General features: G+C 53.7%; 6 protein-coding genes across 6 annotated transcripts; 3 read left to right on the top strand and 3 right to left on the bottom strand.

Annotated features, from left to right (window-relative positions):
* Positions 1-8,230: 8,230 nt before the first annotated feature.
* Positions 8,231-10,125, bottom strand: CGCA056_v009459 (uncharacterized protein; the record flags this gene model as incomplete). Its single annotated transcript, XM_037324706.1, has 6 exons — positions 8,231-8,289; positions 8,382-8,600; positions 8,681-9,299; positions 9,362-9,903; positions 9,964-10,033; positions 10,090-10,125. The coding sequence occupies 6 exons, from the start codon at positions 10,123-10,125 to the stop codon at positions 8,231-8,233; spliced, it is 1,545 nt and encodes a 514-aa protein (XP_037176845.1).
* Positions 10,126-11,387: 1,262 nt separating this feature from the next.
* On the top strand, positions 11,388-12,733 carry CGCA056_v009458 (scyllo-inositol 2-dehydrogenase; the record flags this gene model as incomplete). The annotated part of the gene is made up of 4 exons (XM_037324705.1): positions 11,388-11,436; positions 11,563-11,837; positions 11,912-12,292; positions 12,362-12,733. The coding sequence occupies 4 exons, from the start codon at positions 11,388-11,390 to the stop codon at positions 12,731-12,733; spliced, it is 1,077 nt and encodes a 358-aa protein (XP_037176846.1).
* A 2,121-nt stretch (positions 12,734-14,854) lies between these two features.
* Positions 14,855-16,664, top strand: CGCA056_v009457 (High-affinity glucose transporter; the record flags this gene model as incomplete). The annotated part of the gene is made up of 3 exons (XM_037324704.1): positions 14,855-15,364; positions 15,449-15,936; positions 15,989-16,664. 3 exons carry the CDS (start codon positions 14,855-14,857, stop codon positions 16,662-16,664), a joined length of 1,674 nt encoding a protein of 557 aa, XP_037176862.1.
* Positions 16,665-19,873: 3,209 nt separating this feature from the next.
* On the top strand, positions 19,874-20,404 carry CGCA056_v009456 (uncharacterized protein; the record flags this gene model as incomplete). The annotated part of the gene is made up of 1 exon (XM_037324703.1): positions 19,874-20,404. One exon carries the CDS (start codon positions 19,874-19,876, stop codon positions 20,402-20,404), a length of 531 nt encoding a protein of 176 aa, XP_037176199.1.
* Positions 20,405-21,931: 1,527 nt separating this feature from the next.
* Positions 21,932-22,628, bottom strand: CGCA056_v009455 (uncharacterized protein; the record flags this gene model as incomplete). The annotated part of the gene is made up of 3 exons (XM_037324702.1): positions 21,932-22,081; positions 22,145-22,522; positions 22,578-22,628. 3 exons carry the CDS (start codon positions 22,626-22,628, stop codon positions 21,932-21,934), a joined length of 579 nt encoding a protein of 192 aa, XP_037176200.1.
* Positions 22,629-23,604: 976 nt separating this feature from the next.
* On the bottom strand, positions 23,605-25,943 carry CGCA056_v009454 (Chitin deacetylase; the record flags this gene model as incomplete). Its single annotated transcript, XM_037324701.1, has 3 exons — positions 23,605-25,343; positions 25,398-25,796; positions 25,847-25,943. The coding sequence occupies 3 exons, from the start codon at positions 25,941-25,943 to the stop codon at positions 23,605-23,607; spliced, it is 2,235 nt and encodes a 744-aa protein (XP_037176201.1).
* Positions 25,944-26,013: the final 70 nt, after the last annotated feature.

Here is a 26,013-nt window from a genome sequence, read left to right as displayed (position 1 = left end):
AACTATGTTTCCACTTTTGCAACAGTGGATTGGTGCGGGTGAGGCGGCATGTGCAAGGATTCTCCAGGAAAAGCGAAAGCTGAGAGGGCGGGGAGCAACCAACCTAATCGCCGTCGCTTTGCGACTTGCAGCAAGCCAACGGATCTTTACAGGTACTTTATTCGGATTTCACACCGTAGACTGTCCACCACCACAGGTATCGGTGCCGGACGCTCCGGCTCTCGGTTCGTCACGTAAGACGCACTTTTTATAGGCGCGTCCCCGAAAAACTCCATTTCGTTAAGTCTTAACGAAGGGTTTCTTATCCCAGCGCTGTCTTTGGTGTGTGCAGTACCGAGAGAGCGGTTCAAAAAGCCCTGAACCAGACCAAGTGGCTTAGAAAAGCTGGAGAAGGGCTTTGTCACACTGCAAAGTTTATGAATTTATACTTATTCAGTGAGGAACGACTCATCCCTGCCTCGCCAGTTATAGCCGTAACATAAGGAACGATCCCGGATGATACCTCATAGATAGCTGTTTTGGGCTCTCGCCTTTAGCATCTCTCTCTACCTAGTTGATCTATAAAATTCGACGACATTCGTACGATTGGTTTTCCTTGTCTTTATCTGCGCCCCCACCGCTAGATCACACTAAATCCATGAAGCCACGAGATACAACATCGCATTCAGATTCTGACATGGATGGCTATGATCGCCATTGATTGGATAATTTAGGCTACGCATGGTAATTTGTGGCAATGCGTCTTGCGTGCTGTTATGGGGGTCCTGGTTGGGCTGTCTGGCAAAATGCCTAATAAACCCCTTAAAACAGTGGCTAAAACATGACCAATCCTCGCTGTGACTCTGGCTGAGGTTGAGTCTGAATGAGGAGGGCGTTTTTGTTCCTCGGCACCCCTCATGCTCCACGTTTGAGCAACCCGCCTCCTACTGGAAGTCTTATTCAAACTGACGGTCAAGAGGTCAAAGACGCGGTCAAATGAGGTTCTTCACTTAGGTACGGACCAATGGTGATATCTTGAAGAACTCTTAAATATATGAAGGCCATGACAGGCGCACATATTCTGATTCGATTCAGCCCAAAGACGTCTTGCAGCCAAAGCCTCGCTTTGTTTTCAGTGGCTCATGATGGCTCATCTCCTCAACGACTGAGACATGGTCTTTTTCCAAGCCACCAGAGATACAAGGCTTACAGCTAAATCACGCGCTTCAAGTGTCGTTTTCAGTGCTGCGGAGTCTGAGGCCCTCTTCCAACTGGCTGCCCCCAGCCGTTTGGAAAAAAGACCATGTCTCAGTCGTTGGGGAGATCAGCGCAGGCTTGCACAGCCTTCAATCTGCAGTTCCCATAGGCTCGCCTTCCCCCCATGTGATTCCAGCCCCATAGGGTGCCGCCTAACTCGCCGACCAAATTGAGTGCTGAAATCTTTCGCTTTTCGCAGTCGAACTTTGACCTTTTTCCTTCAATGTTTCAGCATTGCAATGGATCCTTTGAACGCAGTCAGCCTGGCGGCTAGCATCCTTCAGTTTGTTGAATTCACAGCAAAACTAGTGAACGACGGCCGACAGATTTACGATTCTACGCAAGGCGCTACACTCGAAAACTGCGACCTCGAGGCTGTGACACAGAGCCTTGTTTTGATTACTCGACAAATATCTCACAACACTCACGATGACCCGTCGGTTGGTCACCATGGTCCAATCGTCGATCCCGATGCACCGACTGAACAGAATCTCAACGATCTCGGTGCGTCCTGCCAGGATGTTGCCAAAGAGCTACTCGATGCGCTGGAGCATCTAAAGGCGCCCGTCAGTAGGAACAGGTGGACAAGCATCGTTGATGCCCTGAAAACTGTTTGGGCAAGAGGCAAGATCCAGGGGCTGCGTAATCGCCTTGACCAGTACCGTTTCGGAATTAGTACTGCTCTTCTTGTGTCGCTGAGGTTAGTTTCCTGTCATTTGTGCTCCTTTAGAGTGATTGCTAATAGTCGTCGATAACAGGGATCGCATGTCGATAATCACGACCGACCTGGAGAAGTTGCGATGCGGGGACGAAATGGCAAGGCTGAAGGCAGACGTGCTTGGAGCAATCCAGGGAGCCAGAGCGGAGGTTACTCCAGGAAGTGACGACTCGAACGTAGAAATCATGAGAAGCCTGTGGGGAATGACCGCCAAAGAGAAACAACTGTTCATACAAGACCGTTTGCTCGAACAACTCTCTTTCCAGGACCAACCCGAACGCGAACACAGAATTGCCGAAGCACATGCCAAAACCTTTCGCTGGATTTGGACCGATCCTACAGGCCAACCCGATAAGCCATGGTCCCATTTCGTTGCGTGGCTGGAAGGAGACGATGACAGGCTTTATTGGATGACCGGCAAAGCTGGCTCTGGGAAGTCGACAATGATGAAATATACGTTGTTCACCAACAACAGTGCGAGGAATCACTGCGAAGATGGTCCGGCAAAATGCCTCTGATCGTGACAAGGTTCTACTTGTGGAACTCAGGATCGCAAGACCAAATGTCACAGGAGGGTTTGATTCGCGCAATTCTTTATGACTCTCTCTCTCAACATCCCGAGTTTATCCCCAAGGTCCTCCCAAAACGATGGCAACGCTGTCAGCTATTTGGGTCTGATCTACGCGATTGGGATACCGTCGAACTTGAAAAGGCCTTCGAATCTTTGGCAGAAGCTGCAGATGGCAGCTCTAAGCTTTGTCTCTTTGTGGATGGACTTGACGAGTTTGATGGCGAGCACGATTTACTGATTCGTCTTTTCCGAATGGCGATCTCGTTTCCAAACGTCAAAGCATGCCTTCCAAGCCGCCCATGGCCTGTTTTTGAAGAAGCATTCCAACAGGAACCAAGCCTTAAAGACTTGAAGACATTACGTTCCCGGACATTGTGGCCTACGTTACCGATCACCTCACAGCGAATTCCGGCTATGCGGCTTTGAAACGAAGAGAGCCCGAGTTCTCTTCTACACTGATTCAAAACATTGCCAAAAAGTCTTCTGGCGTATTCCTGTGGGTCACGCTGGTAGTCAAGTCCTTATTGGCTGGGTTATCGAACAGAGATCGCGTATCCGACCTCCAGCGAAGGCTAGACGAACTTCCAGGGGATTTGGAAGACTTTTACCAGAAGATCTTCGACAGCATCGAGCCACGATATGTTAAACGTGCAAGCCAACTATTTCGCCTCGTTGAAAGTTCAAAAGGAAAGTTGACTTCACTGGGCCTCTCTTTTATAGACGAGGATGATTCAAAAATACTTCGACTTACGACGGAAGCCGCTGTCTTACCTTTGAGTGATCAAGAGAGCCTTGATCGGTATGAAGATACCAGGAGATTGCTAAACGGTCGTTGCAAAGGGTTTTTGGAAGTCCCAAACATCGAATACGACGATAACGCACATGACGCAAGTGAATCCTATAGAGGGAGCGAAACTGAATCCGACAGAGAAAACAAAAGTGGAACGTACACTGTACACATCGTACCTCCACCCCTCACTACACCGAAGCCAAATGAATGGGAACCTCCAACCCCCACTACACCCAAGCCGAATGAATGGGAGATCCAACAACAACATGGAAACTGCAGCAAAAGAAGTCGAAAACCCTCCGCCTGAACTTCGGAGGGTGACATATCTTCATCGTACTGTCAGGGACTTCCTACAGAGCCAACATATTAGACGCGCCATCTCCAGAAACTCAGTTGACTTTGATCCAAATGTCTCACTATTTTGTGCAAGTTTGATGATGGTCAAGACATGGAAACTGCCATGCCAACGTTGGAGCCAGTTGCAAACACTTGGGACAGACGCGTTGTTGTATGCAGCAGCAGCGGAAATTCCACCCGACACTAAGGCTGTTGCTCTGGACGAACTCGACAAATCAATGCAGTACCATCACCGAAATAATGCCAGACACATCTTTGGGGCCAGCTGCGATGATAATGGTAACTGGGCTGCGGCATGTGCTTCTGGTGTAGACTCCACTCCGTGTCAAACGTTTTTGGAGCTAGCTGCCTCTTATAGTCTCCATGACTTTATCAGCCTGAAGATATCCGGCCATGTGGATATCTTTGCAGACCATGCTGATGTTCCCTTACTCTATAGAGTAATATCTCAGTATCAAAAGTATCCGTCATTCCAGGAACCATACTTTTCTGCAGATTGGGAACCAGTCCCAGACGTAAAACTAATCCAAGAACTGCTTCGGCGTGGAATGGATCCCAATTTCGAAGTGTCTGACCAGACTATATGGGGCTGCGCACTACAAAACTGCATCGAATTGTCTCGCAAGCAATATGAATAGGACAGAAAATACGTGGAGCAAGAGTTGAGACCACGCTTGCAATACTGGGTCCAAATCGTGGAAGCTTTCATTGATTTTGGAGCAGATCCACGAATGAACCGCAACTCGCAACGTGGAACATGTATTAGAGAAGCATTTGAAGCTCTGCTGTATCGGGAAGCTCGTCGTTTGGACAAGAAGATGTCAAGAAACAAACATCGCTGGTCTTCTGCTGGCAAGTTCTTACTTCCGCCACAAGCATCAAGAAAGCAGTCTCTACACCTGTCACATCCACTCCCACTTTTGAATAGTATGTGGAAGGTGTCGGATCCGGGATCATCTTGGTCGGAAAGATGGAGAGGCGGGATTGTTGTTGTTGTTGTTGTTGTTGTTCTATTTAACGCCGTGGCGGCAAAGGCGCAGCCGCCCTTGCGGCCGACCTCCCGAGGGGTATATGGCGTGGAGGGCCACAGGCTCAAGCTATATACTCTACAGTACACGCCTCTTCCAAACGTCCTCCAAATCTTGCCTATAGGCTGCTACGTGTTCTATCCGTCCCTAGTTCCCGCTGGTTCCCTAGTTCCATTATACTCGTCAGTTCCTCTACGAGGAGGGGGTTCGTTACTAAGGCCTAGGTTCAGGCCTAGGCCCTAGTACCGCGGGCAGATCTTCTGGAAGAAGTCTGTCACGCAGAGAAAGGCCCAGAAGCCTTCATGATCAGTGGTTAGCCCCTTGTAGTACCGATCAAGAGATCCTATTGGTCCTATAGGCTCCTGTGGACTAGAAGGGTGGAGGGTGGGCCACTGAAGCCTCCTCACTAAGGTCTTTCGGCAGTAGACTAGGTGGTCTACCTCCTTTGCCTCCCCACAGGAGCAGGTAAGCAGTGCTTCTGTATGGTTAAAGCGTTGATGGTATTGTTCGAAGTCTCCATGGCCTGACCGGGCTGCTAGGAGATGATGGAGTATAGCCCGTGGTAGGGCTAGTTCAGGAGGGCAGGCGAGGGAAGCCTTAAGCCCTAGTTGGGTGTAGCGGGGTGTTGCCTCTTGCTTCCACCATTTTCTATACTGGCGGCATATGCGTTCTCTAGCTAGCCGTTTGATCCCTGACAGGGTGGCTAGTTGGCCCCTAGGGGCTGGCAGGGTTGTGCCCTCCTTGGCTAGGCTGTCTGCTTCCTCGTTCCCTTTGATGCCTTGGTGCCCTGGGGACCAATGGGTTCGTATGTCATACATCCTAGCTGCCTCTTGGATCTCAAGGAAGGCAGCTTGTGCTTCTATTTCCTACAGTCCGCAATCCCTAACCTTTTCCCCAAAACAGGGAGAGAGAGTCTACTGGAGCCCTCTCAGTACCTAGGGGTCCTAATAGTCAAAGGGGTAGCCAGCCCCTTTAGCGGGCGTCCAGACCACCGGCTCGCCACCGCCCAGTCCTTAGCCACCCAAATAGAAGTTTGCACCTTAAGCAGGCCGCAAGGGCATATCCCTCTCTAAGCCTACCGACATGCGCGTCCGTCCTCTCGAGCCAAACACACCCCTTCTCAGGTCCTCCCCTACGTCCAGTCCACAATAGCGACACCCTACCAGCTTCCAAAGCGCGCGGCGCCATCCCGGCGCGAGCGGTGACCCAAGCGTTCCTCCCGTTATGCCGTGATACCCCGGGTACGATCCGAGTGAGGGCCGGGCCCGGAGGCCGGGCCCTAAGGCGATACCATATCCGACCGGTCCCCCTAGGGGCAATTCTTCAACACCCTCCTTCCTCCAGCAGCCCGAGTGCGAGTCGGGGTTGTTTCCTTTCTGTAGCCTGCTGCTCGAATGTGTTTGCTACGGCCCACTGGTTGTCCGAGGGCACAACCCCCCGGGCCAGCTTCCCGTTACCCGCCGCCGTCTCCGACCGTGCTTCCAGCCTCACAGCTGGTTTTCGGCAGGCCGACCATGTCTTGCCCTAGGCTGTCCTGAGGGCTACCCAGCCGGCGTAGCCTCCATCTATCCCATGACTAACCCGCCTCAGTGTCTGTCTGTCTGGAGGTATTTCCCAGATCTGGGAGGCGTGAGGGTGCCCTGTCTCTGCCCCGAGAAGCAGTGTCGGGTGGTTTTTACCTAGTTCCCTCGAAATTGGGCAGCTTCGCGTTCGCATTTCGGTTTTCGGTCTCTCGATATCTGTCGATTTTGCTGGTGTTTTGGTGGTTGGTGGCGCGTGTGAAAATTTTTGTGCGACGCCAAAATCCCTCACTTCTGGTCCGATCCCGCCCTTCCGCCGCACCAGAAAAACTTCGTGCGCAGCGCCCGCCACCACTTGCACTTGCGCGCCGTAACGTCTCTGCACTGGCTCTACCTTTAGAAAAGATAGGTTCCCAGGCGGCACCACGAGGAGGTTGCAGAGTCCGAATTTCGCCGCCCTGGAGAGGCGGGATAGTCGTAAGCGATTCCGCACCTCGACACTCAGGTAAATGCAAAACCGGCGGAGCATCAGATACACTACGATGGGTTGATTTTGAGTAGCTACTAATGAATAGATTGCACTTACAGAGAAGTTGATGTGTCACAGAATCTGGACCATTCCAATAGTCAGTCAATTCACCTTTTGAGTTTACCTTACTCTCTCAATTTACTATCCTTTCCGTGGCAAGTAACGGCGATAGCAGCCGTTCCAGTGTTCGATCTAACGCAAGATCTGTGCCTTGTCGAGCAGCCGGCCAGTTTCAAATAATGACCTACTGCAACTGTTGATTACAATGGCATTTTCAAGCCGTCAAGCACACACGAGCATTACTTCTACGGCTCTCAGTCGGCCGCGTCTATTGTTTTCTCCTAGTGTCACTCTCGGTCTGGTAAAATGCTGAGATCTGCGTCGTCATTCAAAATCTTCTACGCGAAGGAATATGACGGATCCACACAACCGTCCGCTGTTCAGGGTATGGCCGATTCTGTATATGATTCCACAGACAATACCAGAGTAAATAGAGGCTAACCCGAGTGCTCGCTTTTCTTCAAAACGTGGCTCATGATTTTTGTCTGCAGCGGTTGTCGACGTGCGGCTAGAGTAGCAGAACCGAAAGCGGGCAAATGATTCTCTGCCTGCGAATGTCAAGGCCTGTCGAGGTCGCAACGTCGCGCTCTCTGTACGCAATGTGATTGACTTGAGTCATGGTGCACAGGATTTCAGGGCAATCTACTGAGTACTTCACGATGCGCTCCATACGGTTGTTGTATTAGCAAGTGTCATTGTATATTCTTGGCAGTAATTCATATCATCCTCCTTTGATTGACAGCAAGGACTCTGATTAAGGCTCAACCCGTAAGAGTAATGGCATCGCTAGCTTTGCGCTCCCTGTCTCCTATTTTCGTCGCTGTAAGTAGCTTTGTCACTTGCATTCCATCATTAATCCAAGATTATGACAACAGGCCAACTCGTCTCAGGGGTTTTTCGATGTGAATTAGATTAGTATCATGCCAGACAAGGGGCTGTTGATACTAGACTTCAAGTCAGAGCTTTGGTTCTATCTCACTTTCTTTATGCGCTGTCATCGTCATCATGTCAGCATACTTGGCATGGGATTAGCGACATATACGTAGCGGCTTGCCAGGAAACTCTGGTCTGGTAGCATCAGTCATCAGAGACGCGGGCCTCGCCAAAGGTGTTCCATGTCAAATCTCTTCATCGCTTGCTTTTGGGTTGCACTTGTTAAAGCCACGTTGATAGCCTTTCATCTGAGGTTCTTTTTGCAGATTGCTCTTCTTATGGGTCTTGACATGTCATGCCCAATGACTCGTACCCCTTTCTAACAGGCCAAGCGTGCTGGCTTTTCCATTCCTCTAGCACACCCAATAGAGCGGCTCTCTCCCATGGATCGTTGAAGTAGTCGCCGTAAAGCATAATACCCATGCCAGCGGTAGTCAGATTCGGTGGTGCTCTCAAGTGGTGTAGGGCGAGACCGCACAGCTCGAGGATCATCGCTCGGACTTGATGCTCTGCGTCCCGTTGTAGCCTTCGGTTCGAACCTTGTCCACTGCAACGAAGAGCTCTAATTAGCATCGATTTCGTGAACCAAACAATAACGGCGACTGGGAACACATCCATGGGTACTCTGAGAAGACAAACGGGACTTGGGGATGGGCGCGTACTGCAAACTAGGATCCTCGGCAACCAGGATCATCCTTCCCAAGACAAAATGTTGTAGAGCGGTTACCTCGATGTCGGAGCCGTACCAGACCAGCGGGAAGATCTCACCTCTGGATCGATCGGCCGGTCGCTGTATGATGGGTGTAAACTGGCGCGCGGCTTCGATGATTAAGGCCTCTTCCTCATTTTTAAGCCTTTCTACACACAGGCAAAACAGAAGACAATCAGCACTAACTCGATGGTGATTTCAATAATAGGCAGGCCGCAGAAGAACTTACCCCATTCAGCGCCTAGTCTTTCTCCCATCTTCCACTTTGCTACCTCAGACATGAACCAGATGAGCTTATTCGCGAAGCTTGCTTCTCTCTCGAGATCCGGCGGTCGAGCGGTGATTTGCGGTGAGCGCTCCAGTGTCAAGGCGAAGTAGATCTCCTGCCTCACCGCTACCCAGTACACCGCGCTCAGCAGCCCAGACCACCTGGACGGCGCAGCTCGCAAAATCGCCTTGGTGATGTCAAGGAAATTGACATTGCCAGTACCATTCCCAAAATCGGAGCTCGTCGCGCTCTGAGCCTCTTCAGGGTCCATCTCCTCGAACTGTCGCAAAATAAGCGCCGCGGCGGCCAGATTCTCTCTATACTTCTCGTCCTGCGTCCGCGAGACCTCATGCAGGGCAGGTATGCACCGCAACATGTACTCGATGGCGCTCTGCGGTGTCAGGTCCGGCAGGAGCTGGTTCTGGTACACGATCACCCCGCCGGGCTCCGTGCGGAACCGGGGGTGCCGGCAGAGGTGCCGGGCGGCGACGGCGAGCGTGGCGTCGCGGAGGGGTTGGCACGCGCGCGCGCGGCGGGTGACGATGAGCTGGAAGTGCCTCTCTTCGTCGCAGAGATCGAACTACACCAGACGGTTAATACGTTGGACTTCCCACGGTATAAGCGTCTCTGAAAGCACGTAACCCATTGAGAGAGCTCCTCCGTGAAGTAACGCAGGAGGCAAGCTTCTTGGATGCCGTCGCTCGGCGGGTGAGTGTGCAGGCTGCCGACGGCATCGTGTTCGCTTGGCTGGTGGTAGCTGTCTGCTGAAGGAGAGAACTGATCGACGGTGACGGAGGGACCGGTGGCGTGTGGACTGGGAACACGTGGTTCCTCGTTCAGGCGGATTCTGCCAGTGGGCAGAGCTGTCGTTGACCATGGAGATGCGCCTGAGGTGCCGGAGCCTGAAGGCGATGCTGGGAGGAATTGGCCTCCATCGTGAGGAACAGTCTCGGTTCTTCGTCTCTTAGTGGGAGTTGGTAGGCGTTGTGATTGGATATCGTCAAGTCTTCTTTCCTGATTCAATACATCAGGTGTTTCTGAGAGGTTGCGGACGGCTTCATGGAGGGCGGTGTTCACAGCTATGCGATCGGGGAGAGATGTAGCGTTACTGATGGGAGACTCATTGTTGGTGTCTTGGTCCTGTGGGCCCCCGCCTGTCTTGTTGTTGCGGCTATCAAAACGGACTTCGTGAGAGCGTCAGCCGACTCGGTGGCGAAGACGAGAAAAGGGACAGAATGACTTACACGCTTTCGGTTTGCTGTTCACCCACCGCTGCTCCCGAGAGAATGCACCGTCGTAGTTGGCCGTCGAGCCCTGCCGGAAAGAAGGCCTTCGTTGGGGGCGAACACATTCAACACCACGCTTCTCACATCGACTACAGCGGGGCTGCTGGTCGTCGCCTGCATGTTGAATGAATCAATGTCAGAAATGGGAAACCTGCAAAGCTCAATGGCACCGAACAAGCGCCAAGAATCTTCAGCCGGAGTCAAGGCCGAGAACGCTATCGGCATTCGGTCGGTCTTCATCCGGGAAGAGCCTCCTCGACCCCAAGGAAACGGGCCTCAAACTCACACTTCTCATGTCTCTCTGCACACCTTTGACGTCAGACTAGTGGGACCTGTCAAATGGTCACGCGCGACCAGGCCAACTCCAAGCGCGAAGAGGGACGCACGTACCTTTGCATCTTGCGCAAGGCTTCGTACCGCTTGGCATCTCCTGTGGGGTGAGCGGGATCCGTGGCCCTCACGCTGCGGCTGCTGCTGTTGTTGACGCGGTATGCTGGCGGCGGCGACGTGAACAGCAGGATTCCTCCGTCGAACTCGCTTTGGAAAGTCTCGCCTACGCCGTCGTCGCTGGCCCGTGTTCGGCGAGGAGGTGGAGGAGGTCGATAAGGGTGGCGGGAGCTGGGATAGGCGGACGAGCGAGGAGGAGGAGAGGAAGCGAAGCAGCCTCATCGGCGAAGCTTGCTCAAAGAGGGAATTCCTAAAGAAAGAAGAAAGCAAGGGCTAATATGTGGGGAAGATGGTTCGCTGTTCGCCGATGGTTCCGCGTCCCCGTTGAAACGTGGCTGGGCGAAGCTCAGATTGTGAAAACGTGCATTAAGCGCCCAGAAGGAGAAGAAAACAACTCGTTGTAACGCTTCGCAGAATAGGACCAACCCGTCTTATGTGTCCAATTTACCCCGCACTCCAAAGTTGTCTTCCCCCGCAAAACCAACCGCCGGCCTTATTGCGTAGTGTGTTCATGAAAATCTGGGGCAGCTGATGGAAATTACTGTATCCGGTAGGTGGCGCCGATGGCAGATCCCGAGCGTCTTGTTTCGAAAGCGGTTGGGCCAGTCTTGCGAAACTCCAGCCCGCCGAAAGACAAGATGGCATTCGGCATCTTTGGGTGACGGAGTTCAGACCGGCTTGATCTTGTGGTCTACAGCTGTTTTCAACCTGCCAAAAGATACCGGGAAGGGAAGGAGCCGCCGATGTTAAAAGAGACCCTTCATCGCCCACGGCCTTGGATTTGGAGGAGCTCTGTACTGCGCTGTCATTGTCCTACATCATCATAGACGTCTCTGCGCCATTTGAAGCTTCTTCAACATCATTCAGACTCTGGAAGACGCAATCCTTTTCTAGAAATCTTTAAGATTCTTTTCAAGCCACAAAATCTCACAAAAATGTCCGGAGAGAAGCTCAATGTTGCCGTCGCCGGCCTTGGTCGCATGGGTATGTCTCGCCCCGCATTCCCCCGAGCCCGTGAGCTCATGGGAGCTCCCATAGCTTCGGCGAAACGGAAGCCTTTGGGCTCAGATCGAGTCGATGTGAGCTGTTGTCGTTAACACCGGTCAACAGGATTGCGACACGCCAGACACTTTGCGACCCTAACACCCAAGGCCAACCTCATCGCCGTCAGCTCACCGGTGCAAGCCGAGCTCGACGCCGCCGTCGCAGAGTTCGGCCCCTTGAGGACGTACCTTGACTACGATGAGATGCTTCGCAAGGAGTCGACGCTGCAGGCCGTCATCGTTGCGAGCGCAACCACAGTGCACGCCGAGCAGGCCATCAAGGCCATTGAGAAGGGTCTGCACGTTCTGTGCGAGAAGCCGCTGAGCACAAACGTCGATATCGTATGTTCATCTTCCCATCCACCATCGTTATCCATGTGATATGAGCTCCGCGTTGCTGACCATCGATGCAACAGTCGCAATCTGTTGTTGACGCCTACGAGAAGTCGCTCGTCAAGAATCCCAACCAGAAGGTCATTTGCGGATTCTCCCGTAGATTCGATGCTTCTTACCGTGACGCCTACCAGAGAGTTGCCCGCGGTGATGTAGGCACACCCTCCGTCTTCCGCTCCCAGACCTGCGACAAGCTCGACCCCTCAGGCTTCTTCGTCGACTACGCCGAGTTCAGCGGTGGTATCTTCGTCGACTGCTCCATCCACGACATCGACCTGGCCTTGTGGTTCTTTGGCGAAGACAGCGTCGTCAAGAGCGTTTCCGCCATTGGCATCACTGCCGTGCAGGAGGGTCTGAGGAAGCACAACGACAGAGACAACGCTGTTGCAGTTGTCGAGTTCTATGTAAGCAAACACACCCCGTGCAGCTCTCTACACTTGTAGATCACCAACTAACAAAATGCGATAAAACAGGGCGGCAAGATCGCGCAGCTCTTCTGCTCCCGCATGATGGCCGCCGGCCAGGAGGACACGACCGAGATCTTTGGCACGAGCGGCAAGATCGCCGTCAACACGCAGCCGCAGCTCAACCTCGTCAGCCTGTACGAGCCCACGGGCATCCGCCGCGAGATCCCGCCCGACTACTACGGCCGCTTCCGCGAGGCCTTCATCACCGAGGCCAACGAGTTCACCGCGTGCTGCCTGAACAACACCGCGCCGCCCATGAAGCTCGTCGGGGCCGTCAACGCCGTCAAGATCGGCTGCGCGCTGCAGGAGAGTCTGATCACGGGCAAGAAGATCGACTTTGACGAGTCGGGCAAGCGCATCGAGAGTGCGCGCTTGTAGGCGGTTTTATATATATGCAGCCAAGTAGGTGGCAGGCGCGCGGATGTTAAGTCATGAATGGGGAAAATGTTTACGATGATGAAATTTTAGAGATCACCCCTGGTTCTCTGCATGTTCTAGATGCGTGGGGGTTTTCCGATGTAGTCACGAGGCTCTTTGTAGACATGTTAGAATAGGAAAAACAACGTGTTTCGTCGTCATAATCTGCCCCTGTCGCGATGGTCCGGACAGTTTCCGTGGTCACATGGCACACGTCTGATCCAAACGTGTGCCCGGTCGTTCATTTCTTTCTTCTTCGCTGCTGTTCCTGCGTGTTCTAATCGCAGCGGTGCAATCTCATCGCAGCTGGGTCCGCTCGTTATTGACGTAGGCGCCAGGTCCCCGGTCGAATTGACTGCGGTGACACGGGTCAAGACGGGTCACTAAAAAGTTGAGGCTTAGATGGGTCGGCGTAAATGATCCCATCGCCGACGCACGCCCTGGTCAGTTGCGATGCCGTCGTTGTGGCCCCATCATTCAACAGATCACTCAGCCAATTGTGTGTATCATGTAAGTCAGACGATGTTATTTTTTGGTTCTTTTGCTGACTGTTCATCCCCCTGTTCCGCAAAGGGTAAATCGGGAAATTACCTATTCGGGAGGGCGGTTTACGCGGGCGGGATCGGAGGAGGGATTGTCCTTGGCTGGGGACTCATTCCTGAATCTGTGGAACTCCCTGATTAGCGTGTGCATTGCGATCGGGACTTGCAATGGGGGAAAATGCTCCTAGCAAAACTGCATATCACTTCTCCAGCCGATCGCGTCTGAAGTTGACCGCGGATGACCTACTTCGCTGCCAATTGTCAATGGGATTTCCCTTCCTTTTGTGTAAAGGGAGTACATTGAAGATGCCTGTCGTCGGACCTTGAATCCCGCGGGTTATGCCAATCAATGCCTAGATCGGGACAGCACGCACTAGCGAATTCCGAGGGATATGAGCTTGGCCTTTGGGGGGCCTGGCTGCGCTGTCCACATAATGTGACAATTGAACCTCCGGAATCTCTACGCCGGCACGGGACTCCATCCCGATTCACCCCGGCCCCAGACAACGGTCACAATAACGAAGATGGGGCCCATGTCGTCATAGCAAATTCATAAAGATACAACAATCGTCAGCCCCAGAAACCAGATTTCCCCCAGGCTTTTTCGGGGCGCGATTGATTCAACAACCACGCACTGCGCGGGCCATCTTTGATCCTTCCCTTGTTCCGCCGAGTGAACGCTGCGCCCAGAGCATCCCCAAGGTCAACCAACCACATGCCCTTGTCCGGGTCCTCGGCGTCTCAGAAGTTCAGTGGGAGAATGGCTAAGAATGGCCGCTAGTGTGACAACGGACCGGGGTACAGACAGAAAAGCGCAGGCCTTCGCCGATGGGTTCCCAAAGAGGAATCACGTCGGCTACAAGTCCGCTGTCATGACGCCCAGCCGCAGCTAAACTCGCCGGTGGGCAGCCCAGCCCAACCAGCCAACCAGACACCCTTGTTACGGCTCGCTTTAACCCTCTCTGCTCACCACGTTCAGGCCGAAGACTCGTGCTCTCCTCTCGTTCCCTTTTCCCGTAGTAATGTCTCTTTCGCCGATGGTTGGCGAAGGTTTTGGTTGGTCTCCACACTTTGGTGTCTTCCCCGTGGGGGAAGATGCAGTCGACAAGGACCGTGTTCCACTCTGCCGGTGGGGAGGGTTAATGCTGGTGCCCGTCCGTCCATACGTAGTGTACTCTTCGCCGGGAAATGACAGAAGCATGGCACGAACTGCCTTCGCGCCCTCACTTGCGTTGCCCCCCTAGTCTGTAATCGGATGGGTCCCGTCTGTAGCCCAGAAATCCTGTTCTTGGTATCCCCCTCTTGGTTGTCCATTTGACTACTCAACACCAAGTCTTGAACTCAACTATATATAAGAGCCGCTCTTCTTCGTCTCACCTGACATTTGGGTTTCGTCTCATTCTAAGCACGCTCCCTCTCCCCCGTCCATTCCTTCAACCTTGAGCACAACCTCCTGTGGTGTAACCCTATCGACACCATCCCATCCTGATCATCACCACCACACACACACCCCTCAAGTGCCACGACATCGACGACGATCATGTCGACCAGCCCAGACTCACAGACCCTTAAAAAGGTCAAGAGCATCGACAACGCCCACGGCGAGCACGTCGAGGACTTCATCGACACCGTCGAGATCAGCCTCACCCCCGCCGAGGATGTCTCATACGGCCGGGGCGGCGTCCGCGGCCTCTTCGACTCGCCCTTCGTCGGCGGCGCCGCTCTGCTGGCCTCTCTCGGAGGCTTCAGCTTTGGCTACGACCAGGGCGTCATCTCCATCATCAACGTGATGGAGCAGTTTCACGCAGTTTTCCCTGATGCCGCCACGCCCTTTGGCAAGGGCTTCATGACCGGAATGCTCGAGTTCGGCGCTTTCCTCGGATGTCTTTTCATGCCTACCCTCGCCGATAAGATCTCTCGTAAGCGGGCCTTGACCGTTGTCGTGGCTATCTTCAATATCGGAGCCATCATGCAGACCGCGGCTCCGTCGTATGGTGTCTTGGTCGCTGGCCGAACAATCGGCGGTATCGGTGTCGGAACTCTGGCTATGGTGAGTTGAGCCGTTTTGATTAAACCACCGAAACCACTCATCGTGAGATTCAACGACACACAAGGCTAACACTTCACTCAACAGGGCTCACCAATCTACATCTCCGAAATTGCCCCACCAAACCTACGAGGAACCCTCCTCGTCCTGGAGTCCATCTCGATCGTCGCCGGCGTTGTCATCAGCTTCTTCATCACCTACGGCACCCGCCACATGGCCGGTGAAGTGTCCTTCCGCCTGCCCCTCGGTCTGCAGATGGTCTGCTCCACCCTCCTCGGCATCGGCATCCACTTCTACCCCTACTCCCCGCGTTGGCTCGCCCTCGTCAACCGACCTCAGGAGGCTCTGCAGTCCCTCACCCGTCTCCGCCGCCTCCCTGCCGACGACCACCGCGTCCAGGCCGAGCACCGTGGCATCATCTCCGAAGTCGAGGTCCAGAAGATCATGCAGGAGCGCAACCACCCGGGCAAGAGCTTCCTCGCTCTCGAGTTTGCTGGCTGGTGCGATCTCTTCAGCAAGAAGTTGTGGCGCCGCACTGCCGTTGCAGTCGGTATCGCCTTCTTCCAGCAGTTTAGGTATGCAAAACAAACACTGCAAATCAACTTCCCTTACTAACAGATATCCCAGCGGCATCAACGCCTTCATCTACTACGCGCCCACCCTCTTCCAGTCGCTAGGCCAGTCCGAGGAGATGTCCCTCACCATGTCCGGCGTCTTCAACATCCTCCAGCTCGTCGCCGTCGCCGCATGCTTCTTCATCATCGACAAGGTCGGCCGCCGCCCGCTCGCCATCTTCGGCGGCATCGGCGGCGGCACCGCCTGGGCCATCATGGCCATCCTCACGGGCGTCTACTCCAAGGACTGGGCCGCCAACCCTGCCGCCGGCTGGGGCGCCGTCGCCATGGCCTTCCTCTTCGTGCTCCTCTACGGCATCTCCTACTCGCCGCTCGGCTGGATCCTCGCCGCCGAGGTGTACCCCAACTCGCACCGCTCCAAGGGCGTCGCGCTCGGCACCGCGACCGTCTGGCTGTGCAACTTCATCGTCGGCGTCGCGACCCCGCCCATGATCGACCAGCTCGGCTTCGGCACGTACGTCTTCTTCGGCGCGTGGTGCTTCCTCGCGTCCGTGTGGGCGTTCTACCTGGTCCCGGAGACCAAGGGCAAGACGCTCGAGCAGATGGACGAGGTGTTCCACGACACGTCCGCGCAGGAGGAGAAGGAGATCATCAGGCAGCAGATTGCGGCGCGGCACGGGCAGACGCTGGGCGCGGGCGGCATGGAGAGCACCAAGCTCAATGTTTGAGTCATTTAGAGCGATTATCATTATCAGGGCATGTGTGCGGGATGGATGTTTTCAGGGGTTGGCGTTGGTGTTTGATTACAGAGTACGGCTTGTACCAATAGCGATGGCATGATTACGGGATATGAATCAAAGATACCACTTTTCCAAAAGAACATCTATCTTTAAGATTGTGAATTTCGATGAAAACACGTGTGCTTCACTCGATGCAGGTCATTCGGGATGAAGTTGAGTGCATGCACCCATCTCGCATTGCCCGGACATAGGGATGCCCACTGCTACTCGAATTGGTGCTTCTTGACCTACTGAAGCGGCCAGCCGTGATAAGGTGCCTAACAGAGAGTTTACTGGTCCGTATGCATGCAGGCCCAGCTGTCAGATTTAGACGAATCTACCACGTAGATGCCGATAGCATGGAAAAGGAGGGGGGCTGAAAGAACCCGAGTCAGTTGATTGCAGACTTTGGGAGGCTTTCCATGTGCCGTGTCCTGTGGCCCATGGCAAACAAGGGCTTAGGACACGAGCGAAGCCAACAAGACTCTACGGAATTACAACGCCAAGGGCTAAACATACGCAACAGCCCCAGTGCAGCGCTCCCCAGGCGCCGCTTACAACGCGCCAGTCGTCATTGGTAAAAACTGAAACGCTGCAGCTGAAGCGACTTCGGGTCCAGCATGTTGCCTTTTAGCTGAATTTCCTCTTTTTGTAGGCGTCGCCGATGGCGGGGCGGCAGGATCGACGCGCCCGCCCGCTCCCCATCTTCCCCTCATCTCCTCCACACAACAACTCTCCATCAATGCAATATCAACGCGGGGCGAGTGCGGGCGCGCCGAGTAATGGTCGGAGGAACCCCAAGGACTTACACGCGTATGCCTCCCCTGATTCCCCAGACAACCCGCAAAATCTTGTCAGATGTGCCATTCTTTACGACCTAAACATGGGGTGGGAGATAAGATGACACAATTGCGGGGATAGAGTTGGCGTGATCTTTCCTCGCCTTTTGGAATGTACGGTAGCTCGAGATGCTGCGAAGGATTTGACTAGCGGAACATATTGTTACACTTGATTCTTGGACCAGCCGCTGTTTCCAGAGTCGTCTGGAAAGAGAAAGATCCGTACGTCGAATATGATGCTTCTCGGACTTGCCGTAGCAGGCCTCTATCGCAGGGTCAGACCTTACCAGGCACTAATGCGCCGAACCGGTGAATGAACCCAGTGTTGTGACACACAGTCTTCAAAGTGGTCATGGTCTCTCCTATCCCCATCTTACGACCTCTAAGCTCTAGACGATCGGAACACTGAATGGAACCGACGTCTACGATATCCAGATCCTTGACGCCATCGAGGCCGCAAAAGGTTTCTTGCTCGGGAAGCCATTGAGCAGCAGCACGCAGAAGGTGAGCGAGAAATCACAGACGCCTAAGTCTCCGTTGGCGTTGTGATTGCGAAAGGCTAAGCAGTGATGCTTTTGTAGTTCACCAGAGTTGTCGAAGCCCCAAACGCTCCCGCCGCAATTCAAAGTAATGGCTGATTTAATCTACGGCGATGCGGCAACCGAAATCTCCGACGCGAAGGCCACCCGCAGCCACTTCACGACGGGCGAAACATTTGTGCTGGCCTAGAAGTTGGGCAGTCGAACTCGGGCATTCGAAATCAGCAGCCGGAGAGCTGACAGCGGTTTGAGGATGCGTCTACGGCTGAGGCAGATAAACTTGCTCATCGAGAGGAGCGTCAAGGTCATGCAGGGCTCTGCACTATGAGCTGTTGACAGGAGGCTCGGCTATTCACCAAGGCGGCACAACAGATTCACATTGTACCGGATTGCTGCGATGCAGAAGGGAGCTGGATTGATTGCATCTCACTCGGCTAAGCCACCAATCAGGCGCAAAGGCACAGAAGTATTGGGTCTGGGTGTAGGAGACACGGCGCTGTGCCGCATCCGTGCCGACAGCGGCCCCACCCTCACGACCCCGGCCGAGAATGGATCCCACCCTCCCGAGAGTCGGTACCTGCGTCTGGCCAGCCGATCCGGCAGCAGCCGGGGGCCACTTCCATCGGCGCAGGACCAGTGTGCCGAGGGCAAGCGGAAAGCAGACCCGGCGCCGATTTGCTGCTCCACACTGCATAAACGGCAGACTCCACCAAGCCCGCAAAGAGTTTGCCGACCGGGGGCCAAAGCAGGATTGGATGTCATGTAACCGCAAAAGCAAGTTTTTTCGGGGTTACCCGACCAACCCCATCATCAGCGACGCAGAAAGCCTTTCTCGCCCTGCATGCATGCACACGCGCTCGCGGTGCTCTGTACTCGCATACCGTCGGTACGTAGTCAGCCGGCTCTCGCTCACTGCACTGCCCGACACCGCCGCTGGGAGCCGGTCAGGCAGCTGAATCCCAAGCCTGGGGAGAGAAAAAGTCTCAGATGACAGGCCGTCTATCCTTTTTCCCAGGGGAACAGAACCGGTGATTGGCGGTGCCGTCTCTTGGCCTCCATACTCGACACGAGCCGGCGCAGTCCACGGGGGCCGGACTGGCTGATCAAATGGACGACAAAGACCTGGCAAGCGGTGGGATAGACATGGCCCTTCTATTCGTACCAAGAGACTAGAAAAGCCGGTGGTGGCACGGCGACGTACCCCGGTTGCCGGGCAGCCGTGGCTGTGTCAACTCACCACCACACAAAAAACGACGCGGTGGCACCGCTGGCAGGCCTCTCTGGACGCGGCGTCTCCACAGCACGCCATTACGGGGGATCGACTGACACGCTAAAAGCCGAAATCTCCCAATCATCAGCGCCGATATTAATAGGCAAAGCAGGGAAAACTGGGGCTGCGGAACGGCTTGAGGCTTGAAGGCTTGAGGACGTGCCGGGGAAGCGGCTTTCACACGTCAGACTGGAGACACGAGGATCCAACAGGAGCTCGACGGCTTTTCGTGTTGATCCAAATAATGGGGAACTAAATAAGGGGATGTGCTATGCGAACGGACGCGCCTGACCAGGGTGAAACTTGGTGAAAAGAAAGGAAGAAGAAAAGAAGAGCCCTTTCAATCAAAACCTCCGTCATCCCCTCCGTGTCGACCGCACTGATCTCCTCCTCTTGTCACTCACTCACTCATAATCCACAGTCGCTGTCCAGCTTCACGCGTCCCCTCAACATCACAAACTCACCATCACGAGTCTAATCATCTAATCAAACCAAACCAAACCGCCCAAAATGTCCACCTCCGCCGTCGCAACCGCCACCTCCTCCGGCGCCGCCGCGACCTCCACCGCGATCTGCTCCTCCAACCTCTTCAACACCCCCATCCAGGACTCCAACTGCGCGATGCCCTACGGCGGCAACCACACCGACATCATGAAGGCCTGCTGCAAGGACGCCGACATCGTCAGCTACTACGACAACTGCGGCATCTACTGCCTCGCCATCGACCAGACCGTCGCCGAACTCACAAAGTGCCTCTTCGACAACGGCGCCCCCGACACCGGCGTCTTCTGCCGCGGCAACGTCAGCTCCTCCGCCACTGCCACCGGCAACTCGAACCCCCCGGCCTCCGCCGGCGCCAGCATCGTCGCGAGCGGCGGCGGCAGCAGGGCGAGCGCGAGTGGCAGCGGCTCCAGCAGCAGCTCCAGCAGCTCTGCGAACGCTGCGCCCGGGGTGTATGCCCCCGCTGGCGTGAGCACCCTGGGCATGACCATTGGCGCCCTGCTGCTCTCTGCTGCTACCTTTGGCGCTCTGCAAATTTGAGATTTTCTGCGATGGGATTTCTTAGGATGTGCCTGAGGTTATGATCCACAGGCGGGGGACAAAAATGCATGCATGGTCATGCACACACGGCCGATTTAATGATTCAATCACGACGCTCCTTTCATCACCACAACATTTGTGAGGGTCCTTCTTCCCCTCTAACTTTTCTCCTTCGCAGTTTTCCGCCTAGAAGTATACTCTTTTCGTTGCTATATAACTTTAACGGGAAATCTTTTGAAGGCTAGGATAGTCTAGATTTTCCCCGTTAGAGTTATACAGTAGTTAAAGAGGTATACCTCTAGGCGGCAAACTACGAAGGAGAAAAGTTAGAAGGGAAGAAGGATTCATCACCACATCGGTCGGATATGGGTAATATTTGAAAGCTGGACTCTGGCAGGAGTAAAAAGCATTGCGATATCCATTCTGCGTGTAATGCAGATTAGTACTTGCATATGTCGATTAAGTCTAGCTTAATGGGAATAAAGAACAATCAACAACACGCCCTTCAAGTATGTCTCCAAAAGCGCTCAACGTGAAATATGTGCATGCGCGTCGAATCAGCACCAATAGAACCCCGTCCACATCACACCAACGCCCAGCATCCAACCCGTGGTAGGATGCACTTATTAGCATATTAATACCAAAGTACTCCGCTGCATATCCAAGAAAATTCATTCCCAATATTCACAGGTGTCATCCAGGGACCAGCTTTTCACTGGCCACTCCAGAAATACATTTTCCGTCCGCCGCAACGCAAATTTCTCCTCCCTCGGACTCTCCCAGTCACTGCAGGAATGACCTCAACTCGATTACTGGCCTCAACTGTATTTAACTACAGGCTACAAGCGATAGGAAAAGAACCATCTGAGCCTTATCAAGCTGATATTACCAGGAGGTTTTTTTTTTTTTTTGGGGGGGGGGGGGGGGGGGGGGGGGGGGCGCGACTCGGTGTCCAAACCTGCTGGCATCTCCAACGCTCTTAGAAAGTCTTGCTACACGTTCATGGTTTCACAGCGCCCACGGCAAGGCAAGTAAGCTTGTCATTGTCAATCAATCAATCATGAAGCACAGCCAGTCAATCAACTTGAAGTTAATTTTGAGGCCTTTACTTGATTGAATGCTTTGGCTGAGCGCGGTGGCTTGAGCACAAAATCAGTATGCGCAGATAGAAACGAGCAGTTTATGATGTGAATGAATGTGTGATTGCAATTTAAGTATACGGAGAATAGAGTTCAAGGATAAGTGTTGCAACGAAGTCATGAATGTGAAGAGCTGTAGCAGTGTGTAGGAGTTGGACCAATTGTAAATATCAGCAACCACCCCCGTAGTTTCCGTTAAAGAGCGCGCAGCGAAGTCGTTCCACCAGGTTACGCAACTAAGCAACGCATGCCTGATCACTTGAACAAGCTCGGAAATTGCCAACCCTTATGGGAAAAGCCCACTGGATGTGGCTGCTTGTTGAAAAGTCTGCATCGGATGCTTGCGTCGGCCGTCGAGTCTCGATTCTGGCTGGGTCCCACTGCCAGATTAACAACTGGCGCGTCGAACAATAACGTTCCAGTTGGTCTTGTGAAATGCTTGACCGCTGACCAGAGGGTTTCCTTTGCAGACGCTGAGCGCGCGCGTTGCGCCGTCGGCGATGGAGGAGTACGAATCGAGCGTCTTTCGGCTTTTCGCCTATGTATCAACACGTCAGTATTTGCTGCACGGGCGACTGCAGAATCAAAACTCAACACTCACATCGTTGCACCACCAGATTGCAGAGTTCCACGAGCAGCTGACACGGCCGCAGGTGCCGGGGCCAGCGGCGTTCCAGGGTCGGCCTCCGACGCCGCGGAGGTAGCCAACCCCGGCGTAGAGTCTGTCGCGGTTGGCCTTGGGGAAGTTGCCGCAGACCACTTTGGAGCCTGAGAAGTCGGTTCGCTTGTCCAAGGCCGCGGATTGCGCAATGGTCGTGTTGAGGAGCTCCTTGTATTCGGGGTTGAGCTCCTGGAGTTGATCGACGACCTCCTCGACGGTGCCGCTCAGCAAGACAGTCGGACCATCGGGGGTGGCCTGGACCTCCCACTCTGGGACGTAGACTTCGTAGCCTGGGATGGGAGCTTCGATGGCGGAGGCCTTGGTATGAGTTGTTAGCTTTACCGTCCCTGCTAGTTGAGAAGATATCACCCACTCCGAGTGCCACAATGGCAGGCAAGAAGACAGCGAGGTGGGAAGTGCGCATTTTGATGGTTTTGATGATAATCTAGGAAGCTATGAAGCAGGACTCAATGAGGGAGCTGTGAATGTGTTGCTGAGAGAGAAGAGAAGGCAGCTCCAGGTGCATTAGTCTCTTATTTATAGTTGATCACAAGTTGGCCAGACCAGAAGAGAACTTTCTCGTCATGTCCCATTCAGAATCTCACTGCCTCTGGCCGAGAACTCAAGATGGCTTGAGCTGAGGATTGCTCACACGTCTTGCGGCGAGGCCTTGGCCGCCATCTCGCACTCAGGCAACTGCCCACGACCATCTCAACTGCGGTAAGTGGAGATTGTCAAAAGCGGTCATGAGGCAACGATGAAGTGTGTGGAGTCTGTCATCGTCAACTATTGCCGTAAGCGCAGAGCCGTATTGGTCAGCCAAGAGTTCTTATGAGTGATTTAATTGGGTGTTCAATGTAAAGAATTTTCGTTTTGCATATTGAACACCTCTGTTGGCGAATCGCCTGATGCCGTTTGAAAATACAGTCAGCAGACGCTTGCTTTGGGTGGGCTGCGGCAAAATACGGGAATATTCAGTTGTCCTGACCCTTTACGGATTGCCCTTTGGGGAAATAGCAGGTATCTGTAACTTTCTCTGAATGATAGAGGGCAGATACCAAAGTTGTGTTTCGGATTTCCTGAATAGTGCCCACGAATTGGATAAATTTGTCATGATTCTTTTCTGTGCCGTTGCTTCAAACCCAATTCGGTATCCAATTCGCAATGAATGTTTGCCTACTCTACTCGGTCTGCTACGAATGACACTCAACACAAAGGGTTAAGAACTGGGACAGAGCCTTGGTCTTACAAGCGCTTTGAAAATAATCATTTTGCATAACTAAATGCACAACTGAACTGTCATATCTGCTTGTCACACTCGAGTGTTTATTATTGTCACACAGAAAACGGAAGGCTGGTATCAAGATTCTTGGTCTTCTAAGCTAGCGAGTTGGTTGCAATCAGAGCGGGGGTGCGTTCGGATCCTCCATGCACTGATCAATCCGCATAATCTGCTTACCGGTAGCCTTGGCTTGCCTGATGAACTCAGGGAAGTACTCAACCGTTGAGTTGTACGAAAAGTGCATAACGACCAAGTTGCCCCCCTTCGCAACATCAGAGTTGAACGCGTCCACCTGCTTCTCAGGTGTGCTCGTCTCAGCCCACAGCCAATCCTGGACATCGACACTCCAGTTGATCAGATAGGCGGGTTTATCTGATCCCGAGGCAGCTGCCCAGCGCTGACGCATACGGGCGCCTTCGACCCCGTAGGGTGGACGGAAGTAATTGGATTTCTCGCCGAAGATGTTGTTCATCACTCTGTAGTCCTCGTTGTATTCCCAGTCAATGGCAGCGTTACTTGGAAGCTCTTCCATCCTCGGGTGCGTGTAAGAATGAAGCGCAATTTGGTGGCCCTCGCTTTTCAGTTGCTTGTAGAGGGTAGCCATGCCAGTGGAGTCGTCTTCGAGCACCGCGCCGAGAGCGAAGAAGGTCACCTTGATGCCTGCGTCGCGAATGATCTGTGCCAGTCTGGCAGAGTACCTTGGATTTCCGTCATCGATGCCGAATGCAAATGAATTGGGCCTTGTGCAGGAAAAGACGAGCGTTCCCGAAGGAAGCTTCGAAGGTATGCTCACGGCAGACGGGATAGAAGGCACAATCTCAATCTTGGTCAGGACAAAGGACTCGGTGCTATACACACTTCTGATGGCAACGCTGCTGACTCGCTGCAGGTTGATGTTGAAGTGCGAAATGGGAATGTAAATATCGCTACCGGTCGCGTACCGGCCGGCTTCGAGGCTGTCCCTCGTCTCGGGGTATGGTGCCACACCTGAGTTGCATTGAGAGTTGTGCTGCTGGAGCGCGACCGAGAACTTCGTGTGTCCCGAGTACGCAATGTGCAAGTAAGAGCCACTGTAGCCGCGCAAGTCTCGGCAGCCGTTGCTAAGTAGTGAAGTGAAGGCGTAATCAGAGGCTGGGGCACTGATGGTGAGGCGGCTGGAGCCCCAGGAGAGGTTCATGTCTTCGCCACCGTGCCAGAAACCCAGCGAGTTCGTGCTCGAGCTGCTGAAGGTGTCGATGACAAGCGCAGAGGCGGTCGCGGCTGGTGCCGGGACAGTCGATGATGGTCCTGCCGGGCTAGTGGCCGTGGGAACGACCCAACCACTCGGGGTACTCCCACAATAGAGTGATAGTGGGCCCAAGGTGATTGCGTTGCTGGGCGCCGAGAGAACGATTGATCTCAGCTTGCTCAAGTTGAGCCCGCTGAATTTAGAGAAGGGGAAACTGTAAAGCTTCTCTGTTCCGTCAAAGGTCCAACCCAATTGAGCTGTCGTTTGAATAGATGTTGCTGTAATCGCACCGTCGCAAGTCGTCTTGGAAGTCAACTCGATTTTGAACGTCGTGCCGGCGGAGGCTTTGATCCAGACCGACACACCGCCATACGTTGTAGCATCTACACATCCGACTTGTGAAAAGAAGTACGCATCGGTAGACTTTGGCGTCAGAGTGATGTGGTTGTTGTTGACGACTCTGGATTGCATGGTATCATCGTCACCTGTCGGCAGCAAGAGAGCGTTGTATCCGAGGAAGTCAAGGCGTGATTGTGATGCCCAATCATCCACCAGAAGCGGCGAACATGAAGCGGTCGATATAGCTGTGGATCGAGTCGATGTAGAAGTGACTTGGGCGGGCGTAGAGGCTAAGACTCATGATTAGTATCAGGAACACGAGAACTGAGTTGACTCGTACTCACTGGTCAAGGTTGTCGGCGTCTGGCCGCAAACGAACGAAATCTTGTCAAGTTGCCATTGCTCCGTAGACGAAAATGACTCGATGACAATAGAGACAGCCACGTTGAGGTTCGCTCCAGTAAAGCTACTCAAAGGGATGCGCAGCGTCTGCCATCCGCCAGTAAGGCTCGTGACACGATAAGATGTCTTCGTGTTAGTCGTTGCCGAGCAGCTAGTAGCCGTCGAGAGCTGGACGGTGAACGCCGCGCCCGCAACGGGTGCCTTGATCTCAAGCTGTGCATGAGAGTACGAGTCGGTCTGCAGCGCCTGGCAAGGGAACGTTTCGTAGAAGTAAGCTCCACTCTGGGGTGTGAAGCTCAGGATGCCATCAGACGCGGAGATGCTGGCCATGCTACCATCATCTATCAAAGTCAGTGGATTGCTGGGCTCGTGAAATAGTCCGCATACTCACCTGACGTCCACGAGCCGAGATTGTTTCGGTTTGTCGACAATGAGTTGGACAAATCATCCACCAGGAGGTCTGCTGTGCACGCAGCAGCGACAGCCATTGCGCCGCATGCCCCCGCCAACAGACATTGCGCCTTCAAGTGCACCATCTTTCCAAGTTGAGGCTCTGAT

This window comes from Colletotrichum aenigma, assembly GCF_013390185.1.
Source record: "Colletotrichum aenigma strain Cg56 chromosome Unknown KSG_Cg56_contig06, whole genome shotgun sequence".
In the NCBI taxonomy this organism is placed as follows: domain Eukaryota; kingdom Fungi; phylum Ascomycota; class Sordariomycetes; order Glomerellales; family Glomerellaceae; genus Colletotrichum; species Colletotrichum aenigma.
Note: the sequence above shows the minus strand (reverse complement) of the source record. Positions and strands in the feature narration are given on the sequence as shown.